The sequence below is a fragment of the Thermochaetoides thermophila genome (assembly GCF_000221225.1).
Source record: "Thermochaetoides thermophila DSM 1495 unplaced genomic scaffold scf7180000011820, whole genome shotgun sequence".
In the NCBI taxonomy this organism is placed as follows: domain Eukaryota; kingdom Fungi; phylum Ascomycota; class Sordariomycetes; order Sordariales; family Chaetomiaceae; genus Thermochaetoides; species Thermochaetoides thermophila.
In genome coordinates, this window is record NW_006383036.1 from 1485540 (window position 1) to 1501813 (window position 16274).

The following is a 16274-nucleotide window of genomic DNA, read 5'->3' on the forward strand; positions in this document are numbered from 1 at the left end:
CACATAACAGGGGTATCTTTGAGGGAAGCGAGACGCGGGTATCTGTTTTGAAATCGGTGGCCTTCTGTCACTGGACGGCAAGGCTGTTCAGACACGTGAACCACCACCTCGAGGAGCCCGCTGCGGAAGAGTCCAGGGCTTTGCGCAAATCATCTATTCAGATTTTGTTAGCCTTCCCCCAGTTAGCACCTCAGACTGACGAAAGGAACATACCTCTCCCTCGCTGTATGCCCAAAAATACACAGCCATGCCGATCACGTAGTAAATCGCAGCATTGGCGCCTTGGTACAATAGTGATGAGGCAAGAGCGGCGAGAGGAAGGAAGGCCAGGCGGGCCTCAAGACTGCGGTGAATGCTGGAGCCGGCGATGAAGCTGAGCGGCCATTCCCAGGCGAGCAACAACAAACCCATAATCAGGTTGATGATTTGGAGCACTGGTATCGGTCGGACAGCTGGGTCGAGGGTTTTGGTGAGGAAGTCCCAGAGAATCTTGGGCCAGAAAAAGGCGTGGACAGCGGCAGTGACTTGGTCTGTATTTGTGATGTTAGTGTCCTGCCAGTTAATATTGACGTTCGGCTGCTGTTGCAACTTACAAGCTGCTGACGAGAGGACGACGAGCCTCGCCCAATGGTTCTTGATCAGCCTTCCCATGGTTATTGATTCAGAAGGCTTCTAGTCACGCTCCAGTAGGTTGCCTCGGTTCCTCTTCTCTCTCTTTTTTTTTTTTTTTAACCCTTTGAGATCCACGTGAAGATACCAATCAAGTCTCCAGTCCTTTTGTCCTTCTCAGCCACGATGAGGGCTTATCCTGTTCCACAGATTGACCACCGAAAGAATCCTCACAAAAATTGCAATGCCGATCGGCGCGGATATCAAGAATGTAGAGCCCGAAATCGACTGCGATCCGGCGCAAGCACTAGGGCAAAGATATCAAAAAATAAGAAGAAAAATAATACAATAAAGCTGCCGAAAGAACGAAAGGCCAGGTTCCAGACCTGCGGTTAGTGACTGTTGGGCCCTCTGAGGGGAACAGGAACCACGGTATAGTCGATATCAGCGAAGGCTATCGACTTGACGAAGGTTGAGGAAGGAAGAGAAGAGAGGGAAGTCTTTCCAAGACAGCCACGGCCGGCGAGGCGGAGTTGGAATAATAGGTCGTATCAGATCTCTTTACCAGGTCGACTCCCCTAATTCCTCGAGCCCTCGTCTTGGTCGGGACTGAACAATCCCGGCAACAGGTACCGTGTGAGAAGGGAGATATGGTCTGAGTGCTGGGTAGTTAGGGTACTTGCCCACAAGGGCTTGCACCGGGGTCTGAATGTTCCTGTATCAGACAGGCAGCTGGGGGGTGTGGATGTGTTTCGGGTTGTTGACCAGATGTTCCTGGCTTGAGTTCGTTCAAGGTCCACGTCCAAGAGTTCTGATCACGACTGAGAGCATTGATCCACCATATCCAACTTTCAATCAAAAGCTGAGTTTTTTTAGTTGTAAGTCGTGTTAGCTCATCGGTCGCAAGCCCCCAAAAACCTTTATTAAAGCATGCTTTGTTCGACAGGAGATGTGCAGGGTATAGATGTGTGTCGCTGAATTTGTCGTTGAGGGATTCCTCAGCATGGGATCGTGATGGAGATCAGACAAAATGTGCGGCTTCCTGAGCGTAGGGGGAGGTTTGAGATTTGAGGCAGAAGGGGGTGTTTTGGGGTTGTATGTGCTCCAAGAACAGGGAACCGCCCGAGGCGTAAGTCGGACAATTGTCAGGGCGCATCTCGTCCCGAGTTGAAACCCTTGCGCAGGTGTGGAAACACAAGTGGAGCAGTGATGGTGTTCCTAGGCTTGGCCATGCAACGCTATGGCAGCGGCAAGCGAGTGGGGGCGAAAGGTGAGGGGTGGGACCAGAGGGCGACAAGAAAACTTCAGCTTGGTATTCCTGTGGCCTCAGTGGGTGCAGTGAGAAAGTGAAGAACGCCAACATGACCTCCGTCTTTTACACTTGAAGCATCTTTATCACGTTGTTCCATCTATTGCAGGTTTCCCCAACCACGGCCGGACAGTTTTTTTGTGTCTCTGCACGAGCGGCTACCAACCCATCCCCCACATCTTGGTGGACAGCTCTTGGGAAGTGTCGCATCACAGCAGGCACAAAGGCCACATTCTGGCTACTGCCGGCCAGCCTCTCGCACACACACCCTTCTAGCAATAGCAATCCAGGTTTTTCAGCACCCCAAGTCATTCACGTTACCAAATCCGGCGTCAACGCCGAAGAGATTGGTTAACGACACTAGTGCATGAGTGAGCTTGCACTGAGCCATTCGATCGGCGCTTGTTGCTCTTGTAGTCTCTTAAGCATAACTCACTTGCGGCCAATTAGGTAACGTGGTGATGCACAGATACCCTCATTGGATGGACCATGGGCAAGAGGAACGGTGTGGCTGCCACACCACTTTGTATCCGCCAGCTCTTCTCCTGATAGCACAGCGGATAAGACGATTGGAAAAGCAAAGAGAGGGCATTTACACTAGATGCAGTGGTAGCGACGGATGGAATGCTGCGCGAATGGGAAAAACCCAGCCATCGTTGGTGTGATTGGGTGTGCCGAGGGCGGCTACAGAGAGTGCAGCCAGCCAATCATAGACCGTGACGCTTCATACGTGCAGAGTGAGACCCACATTCAGGGTGGCTGCCCCTCTCCGCCAAGAGCTGGTATCAACTCGTTATTCCTCGTTGCTTTGAACAGGACCAGTGACTCAAGCTTAGAGATTGCTAAGGTATTTCGTCGAACACTGCATGACACGAGCAGTCGAGGATAAGCACCATAAAATAGCCCCTCATGGAATTTGGTAGTGTGCTTTGTACATGAACACGCGACTACCATTTGCCAAGCATTTACCTGATGCCTTGCAAAGAAGGTTTTCTGCTAGCTTCTTAAGTCGATATCCACCAGAAATCTTATATTCAAAGTTTTATGCTTCGAAGCTAGTGTTAGCTTTGATTTTTTTTCCAAGCTGAAACCTTGTTAGCTGTAAGCAATTGTAAACAGTTGTAATGCAGAGGAGGATGGCTGGGGAACAGTACGTCTGAGCTCGGCGCTCTATCAACGTACTTGCCCTGTGGGCCCAAGGGAGTATCTGGAAAGAGAACCGCACAAATAGGGGCCCTTAGCCAGCTTCCGGGAGCCAGAACCTTCTTGGTTGACTGTAAGAGTCGCTGCGGTGAACTTCAATCTTAGCCCATCAAAAACTACTTATTCGTGCACTCTTTTCTATCAACTAACTTGAGGATAAAAGGCAAAAATTGGCGTATATAGTTGGCAATGGTTTAGTTGAAACATGGCTTCTACAGATTACACGGGGGCACTTCCGCATCAATTAGTCCATTCTCAGAGTCTCATCCGTATGCCTATTATACAATGTTCGATCGTTAACACTACACGCAAGGGGTGACTTAGAGTAAGATGATCCACCCTCGAGTATCAATCTTCATAGTATCAACATCTCTTGATCCTGATCTAAGTTCATCAGGGATTTTCCCTCCATATAACCGTCGTCCATTGTCAGAGTCATCACACAAGAGTTGCACTGGCTCTTTCAGTCAAGGGCCGGACAGCGCGACTATTGGAGAAAACTAGAGTACACTAGGGAAAACTGGGATGTTGATACTTATCACAAGTTCGCAGTTCCTTGGTTAGCAGTGTAGGCATTTTATGAGAATCTGCCTCATTGACTCTACGCTCCCAGACAGGTAGGTATATACAGATAGATTCCTACATGCATTAGTGACTAGTGTATATATTTGCATCTGTTCATCGACATCTAAGTCGGCTTGCTCGGCGCCTCTTCTTGGCTTACTATTGGCCAGTTCCCGGCAGACCAAAATTATCTGAACCAATCATGTAGTGCGGTTCGCCTGCCACTTTCCCGATAAGGCTATTCCCAGACCCTGGTACCTCTCGCCCAACTTTCTTCTCCCCTGACGACTATGGCTACGTTGTTCTAGTGGAGACTCAGCTCTTCGGGCCCCCTCCTCTGCAAACGGTGAAGTTCTGCAACAACAGCTTGCAAAAGTCAACTTCTCCTACAAATACAACAGCACATCAAATATGATATCATCACGAATCCTGCATGCGTGTGGACTTGTGATCGAAACGATATCCATGTGTTCAGGTGTATTGGGGTGCACATTTTGTATATTTTGTTTAAATTCTGGGGTCTTATCCAGCTTTTAACCTTGAGCGTAACTCTGGGAATTTTGGCTTGGCAGTTGCTCTCTTAGGTATGGTGAGTGTCTGCACTGGAACAACGTAAACATGGTCTTCTGGCCTGGTTGCTATTGAGTTTCAATCCAACGACAGTGTAATGACTATGTACTTAGGTATCTAATCCGAACCGGCCTCTTTTACCCGGAATAATCACTTGGGGTACGTGATGTGATGCCAATTGAAGTTCTTTGGATGAAACTCTGCTTGTATCAGAACTGACTGCAGTGTTCAGTTCAGTTGCCTTATTCTATCCAACAGTAAAACCATTCTACATCTTTTCACACTTGCCTTATAAAGAAGGCTGTTGTGTTCCTCGCAGGGTGTCCTAAACTGCACAGCTGTCGTCACATCATCGACTTTCCTGAAGTCAACTACCCAGGTGCCTAAGGGAAGTGCCTATGCTAGGTATGTATCTAGCCTCTAACTGGTCTTCTGGCGTATGTAATCTCTACCTTATACGTCAGCTTGATCATAACTTGGTGCAACTCTACGGATCATCATGCCACTTCCCTAGATGCTAGAGATCAACTGTCTAACTACTCCCAGTAGCTGGGCTTTGCAGAGTGTAGGTCGTGGATATTAAAGGTGGTATATGTCTATCTTTGAGGATTCCCAATCAAGACAAGTCAAGCAATGAAGTCCGTCTGGTGCTAAGGCTTTCAGGAGATCTTGCTTAGGGATATGCAAATCTTCCAACTGACGCATGCCTTTTGTACATTGACCAGAGACCCTGAACCAGTTAAGAATCCAAACAAGTCTCTTCATCACGTTTAGTAAAGCACAGGTAATTCAAAGTCATCTCATGTGCTGTTTTAGCATGTTGGTGAGGTCTCACAGGGACATGGAATTCGAAAGTTGAACATCGTTAAGATCAATCGTGCTATGGATATCTGTCAGAGTTTAACGGGAAAAATGGCATTACTTAGATGATCGGATTTATATCAAGCTATCGTCAATCTATGTTGATAGTTTTTGAGAATTTCCGAGCAATGTTTTGTGCTTAAAGCCAAGGAGATTTGTCGATTGTACGCTGTGGAACAGGAAGACCCAGCAACAGTTTGGTGCTGGTTGCTGAAAACAGCTCATTTGAGAGGACCGCGATAATGTGAATAGGTAGCCAACAAGTGGCACTGTAGCATCAAATTTTATAAAAAAATTTTATAAAAAAACTTTTCGTCCTTCAATGAATTTGTCATTCCATTAAAAAAAAAACTATCACCAGCCATACAGACAGGGACAACCAAGTGTGTCAGAAGCGTTGAAGCAAGACCAAGGCTACCTAATAATAGCACAAACCTCACTTGTACGCATCATCGTCATTTCCAGATCAAGCAACACCTATGGTGTGTGCGTACAGTGAACCATTATATATGCACCTGCAGCAACATCATCACACTCCCGCTCCAGCTCACCGGGTCTTCCTCTGCGGTATGGTGATTTGCTAATAGCACTGCTTCGATCATCTTGCGGGTTGTATGTTTTGAAACCCTTCTAACTGGTCCTCTGTTATTCAGAAGCATTCTATAGACACCTTGTGAGAGAGAAGTGGAACTACATATTTCAAGAAACAAAAGGAAACCAAGCATTGCGGATCAAATGGTGACTGCTTGTCTGTAAAATGTGAGTGGATTTTCAACTTCAACAAGCGTTATACCCATGTATTTTAAGATTCTTGCTTCAACTCCTTATGGGAGGAGTCATACATAGCAAGAAACGAGAGGTACTCTATACATTCTTTGATGAGAGCTCATCTGAAGCTGATGGCACCGCTGTTGCTGCTTGCTGATCAATGCTATGCGTGCCGTCACCAGCTGAGGTGATAGGAGGGACAGTGGATGGGGAGTGTGCAGGAAACTCCCACATCCAAAAGCTCTCCATTCCTTCTGCTGACTGTTGCCCAACCCACTGCCGCAGCAATCTCCTCCCTTCTACTGTCGCTAATCCATCCTCAAGTAGCGCTCGGAAGCAGGGGAAAAGGTCAGTCAGATCGTTCTTCTTGCTTGCAGTTGTGTGACCAACTGCAAGGGAAGAGATCGGAGGTGGATGGGAAGACAGGAAACCCCCAGAGGACAGCTGTCCATGCAGGGGAAACATGGATGCGAGAGTTTGTGAGACAGGAACCGCTGAAGTGGCGGCAGTGGGGGTTTGGTAAATGGTGCAAGATGGAATGAGCTCCGATGCACTGGGCAGAGTTGTGGGCGGAATGCTGCTAGCTGTGCCGGTGAAGGCCGAGAGAAAGGCGGCAAGAGTCGAGGGAAGCAGAGGCAGTGTTGCAAGTGGGATGATAGGAATAGCAAGGTGGACTACTACCGAGAGCCTTCTGATGTGTTAGCTGTCCGAGGTTGGCTTCCTCCTTTGATCTTTCCAGAGTGCGACCAGCGAGCAGGGTGAGTGATGTCTGTGTCTAACGTACTGGATATGTAACTCCATAAATGGCCCCATGGAAGGCTGGCTGCTGTTGCTGGCATCGTCGCAAAGGAGAAATAGAACAGCTATATTATCACCGTGGGTAAATTCAAAGAGTTGCTGAATCCTGTTTAATGTTGTTGCTTGGTGGCTTCTTTCCAAGTCAACTGAGGAAAGAAGAATGAAGCGGAAGATTTCGCTGTCATCCTCAATGAACGGATCGGGGAGAACCACAGAAATGTCATGTGATCTCAAATGTGCTTCTGTGGTTTTGTAACTCCTTAGTCAGCAGTCAAATGTGATGCTTGGTTTGCAATTATTACCCTTCCACTTCCCGGGGTCAGCTTGCAGAAGCACAGCGATTGTCGAGTTGAATGCTTGACGATGCCTCAGGCTCGAACAAACTAAGTTTACTTCTCTCGCCGCACAAAGAGGACCCATGGTAGATGCTAGTGATAGATCGGGTGCTTGGTCACACTGCCGTTAATTCCTAGGCATTTGCTGTCTATTTGCAGAGTGGTAGTTTTTGAGGGTATCTCATGTCTATCAAGATATGTGATGTGCTCTAGTGGTTTAAAGTCTTGTTATCAAGAGGCCATGGATGAGCATCTTGCATTTGTAACCCTCTCGCTCCTTCCCCAAATGGCTGGACTGAAAATCTTTTAATTTAAATCCTCAGACTTCAGGCATCTAAGCTCCTATGGAGGCTGACTGTAGATGCTACCTCATCGATTGAGAATTTTTGAAACCACTGCACAGGTGATGTGCCCTAGAGTCCTATCAGGTCGGGTAGCATTCAAGATTGTTCCTGAAGATGCGGTTGCTTATGTGATTAAAGAGAACTCAAGCGGCTGCCGTGGCTGGGGCAGGCAAAAGAGGTTGCTTTGTCTTGGGATCTTTGAAAGCCCTTAGGGCCTGCTCAATTAACTCGACACGCTCTCGTTGCCTGCGCTCAGCCTCAAGCAGTTCCTGCTCCCTTTGCTGCAACTCCTCGACGCGCTTCTGAAGCTCCTCGATCATCTCTTTATTCTTATCTGGCTTTTGCGACGAACGCCAGTATTCGAACGTAATCAGCCCTCCGGCAACGGCCAAGATGAAGGCATCACCGACAACATCGGCGAAGAGGTCGACGGCCTTGGCTTCGGGCAGTGGCCGGAATTTGCGCCTCCACACGCTCTTGGGCGCTTCCTTGGTCGGGTGCGAGTCCCATGGTGTTGTGCCATACTTGGCACGGAGCTCTTCCTCACGCTTGATCTGCTCCTCTGTCTTGACTGTCGGCGCTTCGGCCTTTTCTTTTGCCCGCTGCTCAGCGTCAGGGTTCCTTAGAATTGCGACCTGCAGCCGCATGTTGAACTGATGTATCATCTGACCATAGCGAGCAGCGAAAGCCCGGAAGCGGGGATGTTCGTGCGCCTGGTGCTTGATGTGATTCTAAGAGGACTTGTTAGCTGCTGGAGGGAACGGCGTCAACCAAGATCTTGGATTCGACGAACCGCGCCGTATTTGGACACATGTCTCACGAACAGTGAAGCCAGTTTGAACAGAGGTAGCGAAACCATGACGGTTCATCGAAGTCGTTGAGGCCGACTCCAAGCCAAGACCAGAGTTGATGTGTGAGTGGTCGAGATGAAATGAAGCCCGATGATTGCTAAGTCCCGGCTAACAAGCTTGCTTGTTTAAGCTGCTGTAAACGGGGTTAACTGCGTATCAACAGTTATCGGTTCGGTTATTTGCACAAATGACTGGGCGATGTGTTCTGTAAAGGATATCCTGCGGGCCATCTAGTTCATCCAGAAGCGTATCTTCAATGACAGGCTTTCATCCCAAAGCCCAAAATGATCGCATCACGATCTCCGATGGAGCTGCCCTCGGCATGTGCGGGATCAACCGCAGGGAAACCAGCCAATCGCGCTGCGCCAAGAGCACGGTCCCTGGACAGGTAGGGCAGCTTGCGGTGCTTTGTCCGAAACCCCTGCCAAGTGGGTCCCCAGCCGTTGCTGGGACGACTGGGGAAAGCACAACAACGCAAGCAAAGGTGCTTTTCTTGTGTTGGCAGCCAGTGAGTGGCTCCAACCTTCAGCCCGCCCACTCCGTTTTTCCCACACACAAACCGCGACGCATCGCCCACCACCATTACCACCACCTCCTCCAGCATCATCATCCTCCCGACCCGCGCACTCAATTGCGCAACAGCAGCAGTGGTGCGTTCCGTTTATCTGGCGCAGAATCCGTGGCCAGATATTTTGCACAACTCACCATCAGCTGCGCTGCATGACATCCCCAGCGACAACTGTGAGTTTGACTTTGTTTACATCCTTGTCTGGCCAATTTTCGGGCTGCTGTGGAACCACGAGAGTCATCCTGCGCTTTTCGTACTCTCCGGTCTCAATCGAGCTTCAATTGTCCCATGCTCATGCTCACACCACGCGGGAACAGACATCCGGGTACACCGTGCTAGAGCTCAGGTAAACAACCTTGAGCTCCCCCTCACGAAACCCCTCCGCACCCTATAGCTTTCCATTCCTCCCCCGCAACTTAGCCGTTGGAACCCGTGGTATCGATATGGAGGCATTATCCCCTAGAGACGCGAATGCCCAACGAATGCCTCGAGGAAACGAGCTGAAGGCGAAGGCAGCTGCCCAGCTCAAGTCAGCTCGGGAAAAGGAGCACCCGCCTCCTCCACCTGCCGACGTGATCGAGCCCCCAAGCTCCGACCGCAAAGACGGCGTTGTATACCATGTAGGAAAATTGCTCGGAAAGGGTGGCTTTGCCATCTGCCACGAGGCCCGGCCCTCGGGCTCGTCGAAGCGCATTGCGCTCAAAATCGTCAAGAGCAAGATGCCAACTAAGATGGAACAAAAGGTTGGTGGTCCTCTGCCGTCCGGCCAAGTGTATATTGTTGAGACCCCATGCTGACCTGGGATCCCTCTCTGCAGTTTCAAACCGAACTGCAAATCCACTCCAAGATGCGTCACCAGAACATTGTCCAGTTCCACCGGGCGTTTACTTTCCAGAATTGCACGTACCTGGTTCTGGAACTCTGCCCCAATGGCTCTCTGATGGATATGGTAAAGCGCCGTAAGGGTATCACAGAGGCTGAAGTCCGCTACTACACTGTTCAGATCGCCGGTGCCATTAAATATATGCACGCAAAGGGTATCATTCATCGCGACCTGAAGATGGGTAACATCTTCCTGGACAAGCACATGAACGCCAAGATTGGCGATTTCGGCCTCGCTGCTCTGCTCCTCACTGGCAAGGACATGCAAGTCATGCGCCGCACCACTCTCTGCGGCACACCAAACTATATTGCTCCGGAGATTCTCGAGAAGGGGAAGAAGGGCCATGACCATATGGTGGACATCTGGAGCTTGGGAATCATCGTGTTTGCCATGATCACCTCTAAGCCCCCGTTCCAGTCCTCGACAACAGACGAGATCTACCGCCGCGCGAGAGATCGGGACTACGAATGGCCTTCTAGCGACCAAAAGCACGTTAGCCAGGAGGTTAAAGACCTCGTTGCCGCCATGTTACAAGACGCCGACAAGAGACCGGATCCCGACACCATTGTTGGCCATTCGTTTTTCACCGCTGGCTATATGCCTGAAGCCTCAGAAATGACTCCAAAGCTGCGCGAATTTCCCCCAGAGAACCCGGCATTTTACGATCCCCCTGCCGACCCGGAATCACAGGCCAAGAATCTGCAGCGGGTGAAGAACCTTGCCCGCGAGTGCGGCGTTGGTCCGTGGTCGGAATCGAAGTTGGTGTTCAAGAACATTTGGAGAGAGATGGCAGAGGAGGAACAGAATGGCTTGACACCGGTGATTCCTCTTGCTGAGGGCGTTGTCTACCGTCCATTTGACGAGATCAAGGCCGAGCAGAAGGCCGCCCGGTTGGCGGGTCAGCATGCAGCTCAACACACGTTCGAGCTGCCTGATCGGACCAGAGAAGCCAAGAGCTCTGCGACCGACTCGAGCCAGTCTTTAAAGCCTTCATCATTGCTCCGCGCACCACCGCAGAGCTTCGCAGCTCAACAAAGAGCCCAGCATAGACCAACTTCTACCATCGGTGTCACCCGCTCTCAGACATCCAGTGAGCCTTTACTTCAAACATCGGGCCTTTCTCGATCAAAATCCACTCGGGAATTGTCAGTGTCTTCACGACAGTCAGACGAGGATGTCGCAGCGCCTTCACGGAAGACGGCTGAAGAAGCCGTCAGGTCATCTCGATCAGCAGAACAAGCCGAGGATCTCACATCGACGCGCCGCTCTTCAGATGAGTCGGCGCCTAGCGCAAGATCGTCAACTCGCAGTTTGCGAAGCCAAACGTCATCTTCGAAAAGCCAGTCAACACTCACGTCCGACACTACCGCCTCTCAGCAATCGGTGCGCCGCACTACCTCAACCAAAGAAACTAAAGGGCAGAGGCTTTCTCTCTTCAGTCCCACAGAGTACCAGGAAAAAATTCCTGGCACTGAACCCGATGCTGTCCTGGAGCGCCTGAAGAAGCTCCAAGCCGAGCTTGAGAGAGCTCTTAATTCACGCAGTATGGCCATAATCTCCTCGAGAGAAAAGACCCCATCTCCCCCACAGATCGTGGTCAAGTGGGTTGACTACACCAACAAGTTTGGCTTGGGATATGTTCTGAATGATGGGAGCGTCGGATGCATTCTCAAGAACATCCCGGCGGTAGAAGGTGGCAAGTCCGGCTATCTTCCTCCGTCTTGTGTGCTGGTCCACGATGCCGAGCGACATTGCTTGCGCAAGGAGGAACCGGGATACAAGGACCGCCACCAGATCATTCCCATGACTGGAAGCATCTATTTCTACGAGAACAACGGTGAGGAGGGTTTCTCGCGGGTCCGAGTGCCCGCGGAGACTTTCAAGGTGCCCATCAACCCCGATGGGACTGTTGGAAAGCTATCAGCCGGTAGGGATATCTACGACCACAGGAAGCGTGAGAGGCTTGTTCTGTGGAAGAAATTTGCCAATTACATGATTTCCTATGGGCGAGAGATGGACGGGCTGTTGGAGGACGACCCCAAGGCTCCCACCATCACAGACCCCACTGCCCCTCCAGCCGATGTCGTTACATTCTACCAGCGGTTTGGCGATGTCGGCTGCTGGATGTTCTGCGACGGGCACATGCAGTTCAACTTTCCAGATCACACAAAGATTGTTCTTGATCCGACCGGGACATGGTGCCACTTCTGGCACCTCCCCGAAGCTGCAGCCATCGAACTCTCGAAGACTGGTGTGCTTGCAGAGTCTGCTCTCGATGGTCGCGCTGTTTTGTCCTACCCGCTCCAGACCCTTCTCAACTTCAACCGACCTTCCTCTTCTTCGACCACGTCGTCCCGCCGCCGACCCGAAATCCACCCTTCCTTGCAAAATGTTCCTGCTGCCAACCACTTTCGTGAGAAGGTCATCTTTATTCGCGATGTTATCCGTGAATGGACTGCCAATGGCGGCATCGGCAATAGCGACTTGAGCCGAGAACGCCGCCTCCGCTGGCTCGGCGCCCGTGAGACTACCAACGTTCAGATTCCAGCCAAGCATGTCTGGGTCACGATCGGCGCGAGATGGGGCGACCGCAGGTTTAGTTCATGGGTAGATCCGCGGAAACCCGGTGAGATCGGCGAGGATATTGATGAGAGCGCAGGCTCATCAGCAACGAAGAAGAGAACATGAGGATGGTGTGGCAGGGAGGAGGAAAGCACAACACAGCAGCAAGGAGGGGACCCTGGTTGGGTCTGGTCTTGTACGACTTCCCAAGGATGTTGAGACAGAGGCACGGGGTATTTCCCATCCCTGTACTGGACTGGTGTACGCGTACATGTGTTGACACTTATTCTGCTGTGTCTGCTGTTCGGATGGTGGGGTGGGCAGGCATGGGGATAGTGCATGTTGACACGACGGCTGATGACGTTCTTCTTTGTCTGGTTTATGTGGGAATTTTTCTGCTTCATTGCTTGCAGTCCCGGCATATGCCCTGGCTGGTTTTGCTTGAGCGTTTGCTTTTTTTTGGCAAAGCATTCGGGAAGGACTTGGGAGTTGGACTTGACTGGGTGTTACTTGGTCATTTCACAAGACGGGAGTTGTGTGCCTTTGGGCTGGTCAAAGAGTTGGCTGGCTTGGGTGTTTGGGTTCCATGGTCTACCTAGGTTTGGAGTTGACGGGAAATGGTAATGATGAACTTTATTTGTGGCCTATTATTTCACCATGATCAGCCGTTCTCTACTCACTTGAACTTGCTCTCGGAAGGTTTGGTTGATATGGAGTAAAGCCAGCACTGGGATGTACCTGAACCAGCTTTCAAAGTTCATGGCATGCGCAAATCATGTTCGTGGGAAACGTTCACAAGCCCGAATCAACTGTAGGCAGTCTTTCATTTGACAGCTGTGCCAAGTATCTGGGCCAAAACCCCCATATCGGCCATTCTCATAGCAGGAATCACGAGCGACTTGATGGTTAGCTTTAGGTAAGTAGACCAACAGCAGCATGAACAACTGTTGCCCCCCACACTATCAGCAGAATTATAATGTCCGGCTCTCCGAACCCATCTGGACATATATACCTATCATCGCCATCGTGTAAATAGGATGCAGACCACGAAGGTGTCAAAAAAGGACCCAGAACTCTGGATTCTGATCCAATCTCTAGTTCTTCGATTTTCCCAACTTCTTCAGCAGGTTTCGCGAAACCACTATCAACAACCATTGATCCTCCTGTGGCCAGGAAGTCGCAAACGAAAGCCTCAGCTGTTAGCTCCTTGTGAATAGTTGTGTCCTCACCGGTTTTCGGGGGATATATTCTCATACACAATTGCCAGCTCAGTTTCATGATATCTGATTCCAATGAATCCCAAACGCTGCTCTTGGTGATGTCATCGTCTTCGATGTTCATGCAAGGAACGAGCCCTTGTTAAGGCAGAGGGGCTTCGACGCGGGGAAGGACTGAACCTTCAGAATGCTGTCGGAGCCCGGAGACGTGTCTGTGGCTGGGAAGGCCTTCAGGTTGACGCACAGAGAAATGTCCAAGCCTGGGCCATGCAGCGTTGATATGTGAATCATCACGGGATTCTACTATCCCACCATCGAGATACTCTACAGTTGGTCCCGTGAACGTCAGTGACTCTGTGTCTGGGAGGACATCATCATTGGCATAATGGGTTCCAAGGTGCTAATATAATGAGGCATCTTTATTAGTCGCTTGGGAGGGGGGTTGTTAGGTAATGGCCCGGAAAATGTTCTGGGGGATTGAAAGTTGGTGAAGGGCTGATAGAATAAGAGGTCCATTGAGGATCATGGATGACTGGTGTGGATGGAAGAGTCTGTGTTGGATCAAGACTGAGTAGTTAAATTGGACGGGACAGGTTAATACTCCCAAAGATTGGTTTGCACTGCTGAGATGGCGCGTTTCTGCTCATGAGAAAAGCTCCGGGAGATGATTGTGCTACCGAGGGAAGTCTGGCTGTTCTTAGAAGATGGGAATCGTGACGTTGTTTTTGTACCTCATAGACGTTTGCTCATAATAGATGGGCAGCGCGAGGCCGAGATTAGTCTCGAAGGGCCAATCGGATTCACGCCGGGTACTATCATTGCTGGAAGAGACAGAAGGGTGAGGACAATGAATTGTCCCGGACACCAGAGACATCTCGTTTATTCACAAAGTTATGAAGCTTCTATAAGGCAAAGCATCTACAGAGTCCAGATAACAATGCGTCCATCGACTCCGCTCGCTGGATGCTTCGATTAGCAGAAGCTAGGAAATTGTGGGGGATGAGGATGACTCACAGCTAAACTTGGTCAGGTAGCCTCCAGAAGTTTCGTAAGGGCGCAGGTGGGTTATGGTGTTTTGGTGCACAGTCTTCAGCTGGGTATCATCCTTCACTTTGCCTCTGAGGTCCATCTGGCGGAACATCTGAAGCGCTGACTCCTCGCGTTGATCGGCGTCCTGGTCAGGCCGGCCCTTGGCCTCGACAGCACCAGTGAGCTGCCAACCATCTTCACCTCCGCGGAAGCGGAAGGCCTCGCAGTCGTAACCGGCGGCGATTATCTCATCCTCCCCGTTCCAGATCAAGCTCATGAAAGGCAGCAGGTGAGTGTTGACAGTGATAACAGCCCGCGGGGGCTGCTCGGGAGCACTGGGGTAGACAACAGTGATAGAGCTGTCGTGGGCGGCGTAAGCCAAAGCATTCCCGCTGGGAGAGAAGGCAACGGAGTGGATCCAGCCGGCGGAGTTATTCATAAACTCGCCGCAGACGGTGTTGAAGGGCAAACGTTCGCCCCAGGCAGTGGGCTCGGGCTTAGAATCAACGCCCTTGATGAAGGCAGAGAACACACGAGCGTGGGCATCGGTCGAGCCGGCGGCCAACAGGACCGAGTTGGGGTGCCAGGCGACAGTGGTGACGGTGCTACGGATAGGTTTCTTGAGGTGCTTAGACACCCACCAGTCGTTCTCCTGCTCGAAGTAGCAAATGGCGATGAGGCGGTCACCGGAGCCGACAGCGAACTTGGTCTCGTTGGGCGACCAGCGTGCAAAGGTAGCTGCACGATTGATGCGAAGGAGGACGAGCGTCGGCTTGTATCCCTGGGCAGTTGGCTCCCAGACAAGGGCGTTGCGGTCTGGAACAGCGGGCGCGGTTAGCCGGGCTCCTGGTTGATGGGAAGCGATACCGAGGATGGGGCAAGAGGGAGCTTGCCCTGCGAGCACGTCACAATACGGCCCGAGTTGGGCGCAATGTCGACGCTGGTGACGGTCTTGTCATGACCCTTGAGCTCGTCCTTGAGCTTGAAAGAGTTGGCGACGCGCTTGTAAATCTCGACCGACGTATCCCTGGCGACGGCGACGGTGTTGCGGTCGGCCGAGAACGAGTGGTCCGCGATGGGCGCGTGGAACAAGTGGTGCACTTCTGGCGCCGCCATGATGCTGTCGTATTTGTGCTTGATGTTTGGGCTTGCGATAGGAGTAGCTCTCTACTATCGCGTTGCCGCTGGGGAACGTGGCCGGCTTCAAGGTTGTGTGGTGTACTAGGAGCAAGGGAATCAAGCAGGGGAAAGTGTTGAGCCCAGCGGGTGCTTTCATCCATTCCCAGACCCCTGCTGACGACTTGACGTCGGCGAGCTTATGGTGGGGTTTCTGACTCCACCGCCGGAAGCCAATTCAAGATAGCTAGCTCAGTGGAGCCGACAGGGGTTTGGCAGCCTTGGCCAACTTGTATGAGTGCAAATCGCCGGCCTTCCTGTAGCCTGCCAGGAGGCTTGAAAGGCATTATTACACAGGCACTGTAAACCCAATCGATCCAAAAGACTCCTTGTACTCGTTGTGAGAGCGCAAGCTCGATGAGTAACTCAAAAACATGCTTATTTGAAGGGTAACTGCCAAAGTCCAGGCACATGCCTAGCACGCGACCACTGGGAGCCCTGTATTTGGCTTCGGATGGCCAAGCCATCCAGTCCCAGAACCATCAAGTTTACTTACTACTTTGGCGTATCAAATAGAGTACATCCCAAGCAACTGAGTCTCGTACTACCTGCACAACACAACGAACCCATTTATCAAACTCGCAAAAAAGAAAAAAAGACGAAACGCACAAACGCACATACCACTAA

General features: G+C 51.0%; 4 protein-coding genes across 4 annotated transcripts; 1 reads left to right on the forward strand and 3 right to left on the reverse strand.

Moving 5' to 3' along the window:
- Positions 1 to 87: 87 nt before the first annotated feature.
- On the reverse strand, positions 88 to 651 carry CTHT_0054010 (uncharacterized protein; the record flags this gene model as incomplete). The annotated part of the gene is made up of 3 exons (XM_006695673.1): positions 88 to 153; positions 214 to 530; positions 594 to 651. The coding sequence occupies 3 exons, from the start codon at positions 649 to 651 to the stop codon at positions 88 to 90; spliced, it is 441 nt and encodes a 146-aa protein (XP_006695736.1).
- A 6853-nt stretch (positions 652 to 7504) lies between these two features.
- Positions 7505 to 8008, reverse strand: CTHT_0054020 (uncharacterized protein; the record flags this gene model as incomplete). Its single annotated transcript, XM_006695674.1, has 1 exon — positions 7505 to 8008. The coding sequence occupies one exon, from the start codon at positions 8006 to 8008 to the stop codon at positions 7505 to 7507; it is 504 nt and encodes a 167-aa protein (XP_006695737.1).
- A 488-nt stretch (positions 8009 to 8496) lies between these two features.
- On the forward strand, positions 8497 to 12351 carry CTHT_0054030 (serine/threonine protein kinase-like protein; the record flags this gene model as incomplete). The annotated part of the gene is made up of 5 exons (XM_006695675.1): positions 8497 to 8600; positions 8742 to 8953; positions 9201 to 9523; positions 9598 to 10753; positions 10832 to 12351. The coding sequence occupies 5 exons, from the start codon at positions 8497 to 8499 to the stop codon at positions 12349 to 12351; spliced, it is 3315 nt and encodes a 1104-aa protein (XP_006695738.1).
- Positions 12352 to 14360: 2009 nt separating this feature from the next.
- On the reverse strand, positions 14361 to 15587 carry CTHT_0054040 (actin-related protein 2/3 complex subunit-like protein; the record flags this gene model as incomplete). The annotated part of the gene is made up of 3 exons (XM_006695676.1): positions 14361 to 14401; positions 14457 to 15287; positions 15386 to 15587. The coding sequence occupies 3 exons, from the start codon at positions 15585 to 15587 to the stop codon at positions 14361 to 14363; spliced, it is 1074 nt and encodes a 357-aa protein (XP_006695739.1).
- Positions 15588 to 16274: the final 687 nt, after the last annotated feature.